At 40.6% G+C, this 13,472-nt stretch overlaps 1 protein-coding gene across 3 annotated transcripts in view; it reads right to left on the bottom strand.

Annotated features, from left to right (window-relative positions):
- Kcnh5 (potassium voltage-gated channel subfamily H member 5) overlaps positions 1-13,472 on the bottom strand; it is a 405,914-nt gene that overhangs the window by 353,132 nt on the left and 39,310 nt on the right. For all 3 annotated transcript variants that reach the window (XM_052739582.1, XM_052739583.1, XM_052739581.1), the window contains exon 4: positions 9,164-9,292. In XM_052739582.1, coding sequence (XP_052595542.1) covers positions 9,164-9,292 — 129 coding nt within the window. The remainder of the gene's footprint in view (positions 1-9,163; positions 9,293-13,472) is intronic.

Here is a 13,472-nt window from a genome sequence, read left to right as displayed (position 1 = left end):
TTACCCTTCAGACTAATCATTCAGACTTAGAACTCCTCCCACCAATTCAGCTCCTTCTATGTGTTCAGTAATTGTGTGAGAAGTAAGCCGACATCCAGTGACAGAAAGTTCTTTTTTCTTCTTTACTAATGAGCTTTTCCATAGTCTGTAATTTAAAATCAGGTTAGGGACATCACCTGCAACCCAAGGTTCTGTACAGTGTTCTGGCCCCACAATGATGCAACTGAGACATCATCAATTACTTCTCCAGAAATTTGAGCATCAACATACAACAAAATCAACTTGAATTGTCTATCACCAACCTTGACTTTTCTTCTGTGTGCTGGACCTGAACATCTCTCTGCATTGGCCACCCTCTTCTAAGATATTCTACGGACATCTGCTCTCAACAGGTCTAAAACTCATCTTATTATTACCTTCTCTGCATGTTACAACCCTAAATCCTTCAGCTATCCCTGATCTTGATAAATTAACTGGTGCCATTTCTAACCATGCAAATCAGTAACTTAACAGCCACTGTCCTTCTTCCACTATTACACACACACACACACACACACACACACACACACATACGCAGAAGCCTTCTAGTTTATAATTTATGAATCTTTCAAACTGAATTCCTTCCATTCTTACTTGTCACACAGTACAGCATGTGTCACGGTAGTCAGGGGACAACCCCCTGAGAACATATCTACACACTGGTGAGATTCATTCTGAAACACAAATCAGATCACACTTTCCCACTTCAATCTTTTCCATCAACCTAGAGACTTCCAGGATAACACTGTGTCCTTAGAAGAGAGGCCATTTAGCTTATACCTACAAGGATTTACACTACATCTATCTTCCGCCATCTTACTGTTTTCCAACCTTACTAAACCAATAGAAAATTAATTGAAGAATAAATTCAAAATATAATTAAGTCTTCCAGAGTACTTTTTACATACTGTAACGTCCCATTCTTTTCTAGATTACACTCATCCTGCTTGTCTTCAGTTCTCTTCCCCTTTCCATCTGTTGGGCTAACGGCAGTTCAGACACAAGTAAAGGATTACTGCTTTCTGGAAGCTTCTTTGGTCCACCTATAGGAAGGGCGTGCTCTCATCCATACGCCATGGTACATACATCATGTGACAGTAACAACATCAGTGTAGCCATGATTTACTTCAGGTTATCAAAGTTCATCTCTTTAGGGTAGCACTAAAGGCTGTAAGAAAATTAACAAAAGACAACTGACTAATCCAATTTTATCTGAGACTAAAGCCCATTAATGTCTTATTACAGTAGGTCTTGGTCAGCTTTACTGGGTGGAGTGTAAATGATAAAGTGCTCTCAGGTGACTATGACTATTCCAGTCACCCCTCATCAACATGCTAAAATATATCTGATAAGTCCTCATCTTACATCAGCTGAGTATATAGCTGCCTAGGCTATTTCTAGAAACTACTTAGCTCATCTTTTTTCTTACTGAAGGCTTATATCTTGAAGAAAGGTGATGTTGGATTTCTGTATATCTGAGTATGATTAAAAGAGAAAACCATTTCCATTCTGTGTACTCAATAATATTTGTCTAGAAAAACTTCTGGGAACAAAGGGAAATGTGGGAGGAATCTACCCAATGAGTCAAGGAAGAGCACAGACCTTCAGAAGGCTGGCATCCACTCATCTCTTACTATGCCCAGAATGAGAAGTGAGGAAGGGGAAACACAACAGTGAAGGCTATTGTCACATAGTGGTAGTGCTGCATCCATAATTAGGGAGCAGTAGTTCCTAATATAAATACTCACAAAACATTCCTTTAAATGTGTCTGTACAACCATATATAATCTGATCAACACAACTTGTAAAGGACACTAATGACATTTTTGTTGAATAAACGAAGCAGAAGTGAAAAAGTTATACAGGGATTAGCGTATCACCTGCCTTATATATATACAATTAAAATTAAAATGTAACAAGGGAGCTAGGCTCCGCTTTCAGTAAGTATATATTAGGTATATATTCATGACATTAAGGAAGAACTCTGGAGTGAGGAAGGTTGTAACATGAATCTTAAAAGGTCTTATTAGCCGGCGGTGGTGGCGCACACCTTTAATCCCAGCACTCGGGAGGCAGAGGCAGGCGGATCTCTGTGAGTTCAAGGCCAGTCTGGTCTACAGAGTGAGATCCAGGACAGGCACCAAAACTACACAGAGAAACCCTGTCTTGAAAAACCAAAAAAAAAAAAAAAGGTCTTATTAATAAAAACAAACCTGGAGCCAGGTATTGGGGTGAATGCTGAAAGATCAGAGAAACAGAACAAGCCATAGCTGGCTTCACCTCACCAACTTCTCAGCTGATCCTGTATCCTCAAACTGGAAGCCTCTGAGTCCTCTTCTGGAATGAATCTCAGCTGAACTGCTGCTAAAAGCCTAAAAGCTTAACCAGACTTTAGTTCCTGGTCCTCACGCCTTATATACCTTTCTGCTTCCTGCCATCACTTCCTGGGATTAAAGGCGTGTGTCACCATGCCTGGCTGTTTCCAGTGTGGCTTTGAACTCAGATCTCTGCCTTCAGAATGCTAGGATTAAAGGTGTGTGTGCTGCCATTTTCTGACCTCTATGTCTATCTAGTGGCCGTTCTGTTCTCTGAACCCAGATAAGTTTATTAGGGTGTACAATATTTTGGGGGGACACAATATCACCACAGAAGGTAGAGTGTTCCTAATCTTCAGAAAGAACCTGAGGAACCACTAGTGAGAAAGAAAGGCAGGACTGAGTGATGGGCCAGCTCTGGCATAGGGAAGCACAGAGATTAACAAGCAAAGATTCGCAAAGGATTCTTTCTTCCTAGAGAAACCAAGGTCAAGGGCAATGGTCAGGGAATCATCATTTAGGATTTTGCTATCAACATGTTCTGGAAGGAAGGTGGAGAACCAAAGCTAAGTCAAGATGTGTTCCATTTCATATGTAAATTAGTAGAAGCACAGGAACTACTGCTCCCACAGGTCACAGGCCAGGGGGACTCTTGCTGGAATGCTCTAACGTTAGCACTTGTTTGAAGACTTCTATACCTCCTTACTCCCGGCCTCCCCACAAGCTTCACTGGAAAAAACAAAAGCCGCACCAAACACAACAACCTGAAGTTTCCCTTCTTATCTTCCCATCAACCCACGCGGTGCTTCACTCTTGCCTGTTCCCCATTATCTCTAGGAATGGGGCGCTTGTTTCTCCTTGACAATGCATATCACTGACACATGATCTAGAAGTTTCCAGACTTTTCACTACTGTAAACTGCGCCAAGGTGAATTTTCTTACGCCTGTCCTTTTGTGCTGTGGAATTGCCTCCGCTGTTAACGAGTTGAGTTTATTTGATCTTTCCCCAACACCCGCCCCCTACACACCGTGTTACGGACAAACTTTGAAAAAGTCACTCAGCCACACTGTCTAGGTCAGAGGAAAAAAAAAAAAAAAAAAGACTCATCAGCAGTTCTCACGTCTCCACTCAACTGCATTCCCCCCAGCTCACCTCGACGGAAACCAAACGGGTGCGACTGAACGACTGATGGCTCAGCAGTTCGCGGATGTTACTTAGACGTGATCGATATGGGGTAATACGAACAGACAGTTGCGCATGACAAGCAGAATGCTTGCACTGTAAGTTGTTCATGGCATTATGAGAACATTTGTTCTCCTAAAAGCCCGGGCTGCCAACTCCTTCTTAATAAAACATTAGTTTAGCTCTATTGGGTTGCAATTAACCTCTTTGTCATGGACTGCCTAATCTTAAAAATGAAAGGAAGTCACAGAGGCAGTTGAATCAATCTATTGGACTGCAACACAAGATTCCAATCTATAAGGAAAAAGCTTAGGTAAACAATTTTGCTCTCAGCCAACGAGACTGCCTGGCATAATTACTCCTATTTCTTCCATCATCTCCTCTCTAAAGAAAATCATTGGCTTTTGCAAGTAGGTTACTTTTTTTGATGTTATTTTTATTCTGGAAGATTTTTTTTTTTTTTTTTGCCTCATTACTGGCAAAAAGGTATCATGACTACTTGGCAGAGGATGTTTCACACTGTAATTATCTTAGCAGTTTGGAAGTCTGTTTGAAAATTCTGTACAGTATCAATGGGCAGAGATTTGGATAATGATCTTTAGAACATATAAGATAATCCACAGTATAGACCTCTGGGCTGCATTTTCCATGTTATGATAGATAAAGTGTCAGAAACTATTGACAGATTATCTGAACAACACTTTCAGCATCACAATACCAGGTACAAAAGATAACAAGACTACATCACCCTGTGGAATTAGCATCAGGAGGTTTAGTTGGTTCCGAGAGCACAATTCTGTCAAGAAAGATAGCATCGTCTCGAGGCCTATGCTTAGGAACGGGGAATTAAGGTGGCTGTGCCTGCCAGTGAATTCCCACTGCAGAAGACAAGACAGCAATGGGCAGTATGGAGAACTTGAGGCTTGAAGTCAGCCTGAGTGTTAGGCTCTCCGGCAGTAAAGTGGAGATAATAACATTAATTTCAAATTTGGTGAAATGAGCAATAATGAATGTAGAGTGCCTGGTAGGTATTGACTGTCCATCAGAGTTGATAACCTTCCTGTCAGTAATTTTAGCTGTCATCTCTTGTGGCATAATTCAAAAGCATTGCTGATGTCAGGCATTACCACACAGTTTAAGAACAAAAACAAAATAATTCAGGATGGAATTTTGGTGAACGTAGGATTTGCTACAAGCAGAGTTACACTCAATCACTGCAGCCATAACTGTCACGGCCACTGTCTGAGATGATTCAGAAGCGAAGTTCCGAGTCTGTGCCTTCAAGTCTTTCGACTATATGTCTGGGTTTTGGGGGGAGAAACACCAATAGAAACAGGAGATTGGTATGAATGCAAACCAACACATTTGCAAATCTTTGAAGGACAAAAGCCTTTGTCTAATCAATAATCCTTTCTTAGATTCTCTTTCTCTTGCACCTAATCAACACTGAACTTCAGATAAATCCAACGTTTTACCCCCTGCTCATCTCCATTCCTCTGACTGGACAAAAGTGGAGAACAGAATGATGGTCATGGATGCTAGTGAAACTCTGGACCAAGAGCCTCAGCAGACCTCCATGCTGCCCAGTGGTCCTGTGTCTCCCTGGTCTAATCACTGCCTCACTCTCTTAAATCCTCTCACATTTACCTTCCTCACACTCAGCTGCTCACCACGAACACTTAGAGCAAAGCTTCTACTATTAACGTGTTAGTCTTCCCCTGGAACACTAGAGAAAGGGCCGCTCCTGTATTCCCAGGAATCCTCTCAGTTCAACATTTGTTGGGGGGAAAAAAAAACAGATAAAAGTAAGGTTAGTAGAATAGGATATTCTTATAGAAATCATGAAAAAGTTTATATTAAGTAACTCGAAGGCCAAAGGCTTGATCAAGGGCGACATCACAATCTTCTTCTTCAATTTGATATCGTGGTATTATAATGAGATTAGATGTGCCATTTATCCAAAAGAATCATTTCTTCTTATTTGTCTTTAAAAATAGGAAAACACACTATTTTACCAAGCCTCCAAAAACACTCCCCTGTTCCTATATCACTAGCTTCAAAGATACAGTAGGATGATGACTTAATGGTATAAATATTTCATGTCTTTTGAATTTTTCATGTTCAATGTACAGTTCACATGAATAATAGAAAGTAGTTCATATGCAGCATTCATAACTGCTGCATTATACAATGCTTTTTCAGTAATCTGTTATGTATAGGGAAAGCATACAAGAGTTTCAGAACAAAAATTATTTTCAAATTAGCCCATCTTCTAGAATTCCTGGCACTAGAAAGAGATATTTTATACCAATGCTGTTCACAGGATTTTGATTTGCATACTTATTGAACTCACTGTTCAACGGTCAAGTGGCCTGACTTGTCTGGTGTTATTCAAAATAATTTATAAAAAGCAGACAGTTCAACTCAAAAGAGACCGTGCCTTACAAGCACTCTGTGGTACTTACACGGGGATGCAGGGTGACAGAGGTGAGAACAGAAGAGTGGAGGAGCATTAAGTTCAGAGACAAAAGTCAGCTCTTCAAGTATCAGCACATGCCCCCCGCCCCAATTCATAGCAAAATGCTGTCAACTTCCAGTTTCCATAAACACAAAGTTACTAACTACCATTAATGTTCAGCAAGTCAAAATGGTGGGAAAACACTGCCCTTTCCTGGGCCGGTTTCAAGTGTCTCATAAAATTACAAAAAGTAAATCAGAAAAAAAATTCCTCTAATATAAATACATGTATATCTGGGGGTAAAAATATGATACCAAAACTCTTCACTCAAGTTGACTGATATTCGTGGTGAAGACACCAAAATTCGTTTGGAGAGTGTTTTAGGTCACCAGTCACATATCAATTATTTTATATATTTTTTAAATACCTCACGTAAAGATACAGTTCACTGTTAATATTAAGATTTTTACAGATGTTTCTTATGAAAAAAAGGGAAGATCATCCCCCCTATGCCTACATTTCTGGGGATTTTGAATCATGAATGAGTGTTGAATTTTTTTCAAATGCTTTCTCTATGCCGACTGATAGGATCGTGGGCTATTTCTTTACCACCTCACTGATAGGGTGGATTGGGGAATTGTTTTCTGAAGACTGTATCCATTTGGTTGTCATGTGTAACCCTTCTTATATTTTATGAATTCAGTTTTATGGAATATTTTATGTAGAGAGTAAAAACTCATCTATTATTTTCCTTTTCTGTAATATCTTTGCAGGGTTTTGTATCAGAGTGGTACTGGTCTCATCACATGAGTTGGGAGACTTCCCTCTGTTTCTGCATTCTGGAAGGGACTTGAACACGCAAGTCTTGTGCAGGCAATCACAAGCGCTGTGAGTTCATGTGGACACCAGCTATGCCACGTCCAGAAGACAGCACTTCCCAGGCCTCCTCCCCACCCTCCAGCTCTTACGTTCTTTTTGCCTCCTCTTCCATAATGTTCCTTGAGCCTTGATGGTTTGGGAGGTTGATAAAGATGGCCCATTAAGGGCTGAGGATGGAGGGGGACATTTTTAGGAAGGGGAGGGGAACTTAAAGAGGGGACTACGGGCAGCAATGATCATATTTCACTGTATACGTGTGTGAAATCCTGAAGAAGAAAAAAGAAATATCTCCCTTCAGCGTTTATTAGGGTCTACTGATAAAACTATTCACACTTTCTATTTCCTTGGTTTTGGTCAATTACTCATTTCTGCTTAAGGATTTAATGGTGATGCAGTTAAGGTTTTCTGTTTCTCCCCTCCCCAAGTGAATTTGGAGAGATTGGTCTCTATCCTATAAGTCATCAATGGTGACCACAGGGTGATCATTGTCTAGGCTTCAATAGCACAGGATGAGTGGAGGTAGACCTTCATTTTCAAACTTGGTAATCTGTGTCTTCCCCTTTTTTCTTGGTTATCAGAAGTAGAGATTTATTGACTATAATTGTATTTTCATTATTATAATTAGTGTTGAGTTTTGGTGGGTTTGTACTGTTTTACAGTGATTTCTCCATATGGTTTATGATGTCTTGTCTTTCACTTGCTTTAGTTTAAAATTCTCTTCTTTGTGTAGCTTCCTAAGATGGAAACTAAGTTACTGGGGGGTTTTCAGTCATTTTCTTTTGTAACATATGCATCTAATATTACATAATGTAGTCATTTTCTTTTATAATATGTGTATCTAATATTATATATTACATTACATATCACCTTTACTCTCTTCCAAAAACTTGAAAAAGCTAAATTTTCATTTTGTTGAAAATATTTGCAACAAGATTTTTTTGGCTGATGGATTATTTAGAAATGTGTTGTGTAATTCCCAAATTGTTGGATTTTTCCATACATCTTTCAGTTATTGATTTTTAATTTAATTCCATTATGGTCTGAGACTCATTTCTCAAAGGTTTAAATTGGTCAAAATTTTTGTGACTCAGAATATAGTGTACCTGGTAAGTGTTCCATGTACAACTAAGAAAAAGGTACCTTTTCTAGCGTTTGTCTGAAACATTGTAAAGCGTCAAAGAAATAAGTCAACATTCAGTGCCAAGATGATTAGAAATATGTTTTAGTATGCTTTAAAAGTAGCATTAGCTGGGTGTGATGGTGTGTGCCTGTAATTCCAGCATTTGAAAGACTGAGGCAGGAGAAATGCTGAGCTGCAGGTCAGCCTGAGATACACAATAAGATGGATAGAGGGGGTGGGAGATCTGAGCCCTAAAGTAGGTATTTTACTTAATCTTCCAGAAAGTGATTTCATCGAGTCTCAAATTTCAGAGACACACGTAAATTAATTTGTTTGGTCCAATTTTCAATAGTTGGCACATTGTAAAGTTTCTCTTTTTAATTTGATACTAACAAAGCAAGTGAATAGAGACATGTATTTAGACTCACCTGCAAAGAAGAAAATAATGCCATTTTCTGTAATTATAGTTTCAATTGGAAAGCTTAAATCTCTGTACTGTTTTTTGGGTTTTTTTTAAGAAGGAAGAGAAGAGAAGGGAATGTTTGCCAAATGCATAAAGGCAGGCATTTCCTTTTGGTCTCCTAAGAGGTTCTTAAAAAAATAACATTTTATAAAACCTGTTTCTAAATGAATTCTAAAGTCTTCATTTATATGACACCCGCTTCTAATTTAAACCCAAATGGAGAAAATAAATTGGGAATAAATTACATTGGAAAGAGGTAAGAGCACTCTAGGTTTCCGTAGCCACATCTCTGGATGCTGCAGTCAATAATGCTCCGCTTGGGAGGCTTGCACTGTGCCAGCCATTCTCTTTATGACAAAATTATACAACTTCCACTCAAAAGAATACACAACTGAATAAATAGAAGCTGAAAGTAATCAGCCGGTAAAACTCAATCAGTTGACCAAAACTCCATCAAATTATGAACAGCTCTCTGGTAGGAGCTCAGTGAAGGCAGTCCTGGCTATGTATAATCCTCCATGCTAAAGCTCACTGGGTACAGGGTGTTGAAATGCCAACTACACTGCTCCCAAATTAACCATACTCTGTGGAATTCCTTCCAACTTCTCACTAGGAGGACTGTAGAACAGACAAATGGCCATAAGAAGACGTGGCAGATAAAAGGCCACCAGCTTCTTAGGTAGAGACACTCCCTTTGGGAAATTACCTTTCGTTGAGTCATCCTCTATTGGCTGTTTGAACAGTGTGATATCCTTGAACGTACACAGGAACAAGACCACTTTCTCATGCTCATTTCTTATCGGTGCGATTTGCATGTAGAACCAGACCGGAGTTCCTGTAGTGGAGAAAGAGGGAGAAAAAGGAAGCAAGGCTTAGCTCCCCTGACCCCACCCCTTGCTTCTGCTGCCTCTGCATCAAAACAATAGTTCCATTACTTGAATGAATAAACAGAATTTAAAAAAAAAATACTTTAACCAGAGTTACAGGCACAGGCCTATAATCCCAGCTACTCAGGAGGCTGAGGCAGGGGGATCACAAATTCAGGGTTAGCGTAGACGACAGAGTGAGCTCAAGGCCATGTTGGGCAGCTTAGTAAGATGCTGTCTCAACAGTTGATTGGCTTGATCTGTTTGGGAGGCATCCAGGCAGTGGGACCGGGTCCTGTGCTCATTGCATGAGTTGGCTGTTTGAAACCTGGGGCCTATGCAGGATCGTTTGGCTCGGCCTGGGAGGAGGGCACTAGACCTACCTGAACTGAGTCTACCAGGTTGACCTCAGTCTGTGGGGAAGGCTTTGCCCTGGAGGAGATGGGAATGGGGGGGGGGGGGGTTGGGGGGAAGGTGAGGGGGACGGGAGTGGGGAGAACAAGGGAATCTGTGGCTGATATGTAGAACTGAATTGTATTGCAAAATAAATTAAAAAAAAAAGATGCTGTCTCAAAAGAATAATTAAAATTAAAAAACTTACAAGGGCTGGGAATAAAGTTCAGTGATGGAATACTTGTCTTGCATGCACAAGGCCTTGGGTTTAACTCTCAACATAAAATGAAATAACAAAAGAAACAAAAAACCATTTGACTCTGTATCAGCTACCAGTTGTTCAAATTTAACGAGTGTATTTTTAGCCCAAAATATGAACGTTCTAAAGGAAAGTACTGGTTCGCTTCCCAACTTGTGTACACAAAGGCATTCTTGCTGCTGAAGTAAAACCAGCGTCACCTTTAGGTCTGGGTCCTGAGACCTCTGTTCCTCTCCCAGACTTCATTCTGACAGACTCACTGAGTGTGATCACTCCTACAGGCTTCTCTGGTCTTGTCACTTAGACAAGTGTTTCCAATTAACAGCAATACCTGCTGCCCTGACAAACCCGGCTCCTAGACAAGCCCCTGAAATGCTGCTTCTATCCCAAGGCTCTCTCTTCAGTCAGATGGACTTCTGTGACACCTCAATGGCTTTGACTGTGTCCCCAATCACAGAAGACATCAACAAGACTTGATACCTGTTGCATACAGAGTGCTCCCTGAAACCTTCAGGGCAATCTTAAAAGGGAAAGAAAAGCAGCACAGGTGTCCACAGCTTGAGAATCTCGCGTGTCTGCCAGAGCCACTGACTCTGGCCCCCGTGAGGCTCAGCCCTGCCACATCCTTCTTCAAAGAAGAGCCACTGCACTCTCCAGAGGGATGAGGGTTTCAGGATTTAATGCTCAGGATCTGGACAGACCAGGGACTGACATATTGCAAAGAATGAATAAATGAAGGCATGAGAAATACCCTCAAGAGAATAATTATCCATGTAGTGGCAACACATCAATAAAAAAAATCATTTTTAAAAACACATTTTCCATCATATTTTTACCAGACAAAGATGCAATAAAGCCCCCCAAAATATTCCCTCTTAGGAACAGAGGGGATTTTGTCAGGTTAAGGATTTGGAGAGTGGATGTGCAGATGCTGGAGGTGAGAGCTAACAGCATCTTAGTGGTCCCAAGTGAAAACCAAGTAGTAACAAGCTCCTTCATCCCTGGAGCCAAAGCTGTATCACCTAAAGCCACTATCATTTCTGTTTAAACATCAGTGTAATAACGGTGCTCTTAAATTATTGGCTAAACTTGGGGAATCTCTCTAAGTCACGCAAGGGCTAACTTGTCATTTAGACATGAGTTCTTTGCAGGCTCAAGAAACCAGAGCACTGCAGAGAGATTTAGAAAGGGATGTTCAGCTCTGGCCACTGAGTCTCTTGTGGCCGTGGCAGGCCCACAGAGGGACACAGCCCTTTCCAAGACGATTGCGGAATGAGAAAGGGCCATGGAAAAACATTCACATTGCCTCCCAGCCAGGCTTGCTCCCTGTTTCCTGCTCCTTGTTTTACACTGTGTATCAGAACTGTGAATGACATGCAGTTTTACAAATAACCATGGCCAGATACTGCTGTGTTCATGGCCTGAGGCTCTTCCCACACGGTGAGCTAGAGGCAGAGGGGTCATAAACAAAGAGAAAGGGGGCTTGAAAATCCTTTTGTTTTTTTCCAGGGCCTGCTAGAAATCTGGACAAAGCTGGTGCCACATCCATGGAAACAGGCACTTTCCAAATTCTGGCAGAGACAGGACAGTCTGAAAAGCTACTTCCCAATATCAAGGTAGAATTATCCAGCTCATAGGCTCAGACTCCCCCAGTACAGGCAAATATTTTCAAGTAGCTGGTGAAATATTCTTTACATCCTGGTGTTAAGGATCAGATGGACAGGGAGTCTGAGAAGGATGGACAGAGGTGCATTCAGAGCAAGGCCTGGCCACTGGTCACTAGAAACATGCCTCTAGGATCTCTCCATGCTCCAGAGATTCTAAACTTTCCCTAGAGTAGCAAATCCTCCTTTAATAAGGACAGTAGATAGGAAGAAATTTACAAAAGGGGTACAAACTGAAGTGTCAACCCCCAACCAAAAAAATCAGAAACCTCAACTGCCCCATTGGCAAAACGGTGTTTGACCTAACCTAATCACATGATGGAAGTCTTGAGGGTCTTGGAATTCAGGCATCCCCAAACGGTCTTCTACAGATATGTCAACTTCCCTATCTTACATTTTTCAAAGTCACAAAATGTACTCTTTCCAGTTTGATATGCAAAAGCTGTTTTCAGACGACCGGTTACAAAATTCCTTTAAAGTTGGCTAAAATACTTGTATGCTACTCTAATGCCTATATAATGCCTATTCTTTCTATTAAAGGAAAGTAAAAAATAAAGATGGATGGAGAGAGCACAGGGAGCTGTAATCTACAAGGCTGTGGAGCCCCTCTTAACAGCTTTATGCAGACCCTTATACATCAATAAACTGTTCCCTTTAGAGAGCCAGCCAGACTTGAACAAAAGTCATATAATAATTTCAAGCCATGAGCACAATGTAAACTATCTAAACTATCCCGGAAGGAGAATTATAAAAATGCAAATTTCAAGTTATTACCAATATGTTTTAAAGTAAATAAACAAAACAGAATCCCCTTAAGGTACGACTGACAAACTCAAACTGTGGACTTGGCTATGATGTCTGAAAATTCAGCAGATATTTATTTGTTAATTCGGCTTACGTGCCAAGGGAAATAGTCTTAGTGATAAGTGTTCTTCAGTTATTTGCTAAACTTGGGCCAAGTCATCCCAGGACTAACAGATCTATATGGAAATGAAGGGGCTTGGACATTTTGGGCATCCTATGAATCATGACTAAACCTTGGAGCCTGAGGGGAGGAGACACAGAAAGTATCTACTACAGCAGGGCGAGCACATCATTCAGAACCAATTGTTTTCTGTGTGACAAGCTGGCCACTGAGTGTGACCCCAAACAGAAACATCTCTTCAGCCTTGATTCTCAACTGCAAGATGAAAGGATTAAAGTTTTTTTTTTTTTGGTTTTTTTTTTTTTTTTTTTTTTTTGGTTTTTCGAGACAGGGTTTCTCTGTGTAGCTTTGCGCCTTTCCTGGAACTCACTTGGTAGTCCAGGCTGGCCTCGAACTCACAGAGATCCGCCTGGCTCTGCCTCCCGAGTGCTGGGATTAAAGGCGTGCGCCACCACCGCCCGGCTAAAGTTTTGATAGGTAAAACCATGAAAGATAATGTTCCTGTCACCCAATGCACTGCTCTGAGGCAACATCTGTGACTGTTGTTATCCTTTTGTGGGTCTAGTACTAAAAAAGAAAATCTAATTTTAATTCCACATATTCCATAAAGAATAACAGATTGAAAGAAATGGAAGGAAAAATTGTGCACCAAAAGATCAAACATACACTGAACCTAGAAAAAAAATGTGTTCTGGTGAGGTTTGGGTGCCTCTCCCACTTAAGGAGACTATAGTAACCACTGAAGATGAGGATGGATTTTTTCATCATTTACCATAAAAGCACCACACACACACACACACACACACACACACACACACACACACACACACACACACACATTTTCAATATACATCTTATTGAAAACAAATTTTATCTTACAATATATTCTGATCTCAGTTTCTCCTTTC

Source organism: Peromyscus californicus, unplaced genomic scaffold (genome assembly GCF_007827085.1).
Source record: "Peromyscus californicus insignis strain IS unplaced genomic scaffold, ASM782708v3 Scaffold_15__1_contigs__length_86483966, whole genome shotgun sequence".
NCBI lineage: Eukaryota > Metazoa > Chordata > Mammalia > Rodentia > Cricetidae > Peromyscus > Peromyscus californicus.
The sequence above is the reverse complement of the archived record's forward strand: the minus strand, read 5'-3'. Positions and strand labels throughout refer to the sequence as shown.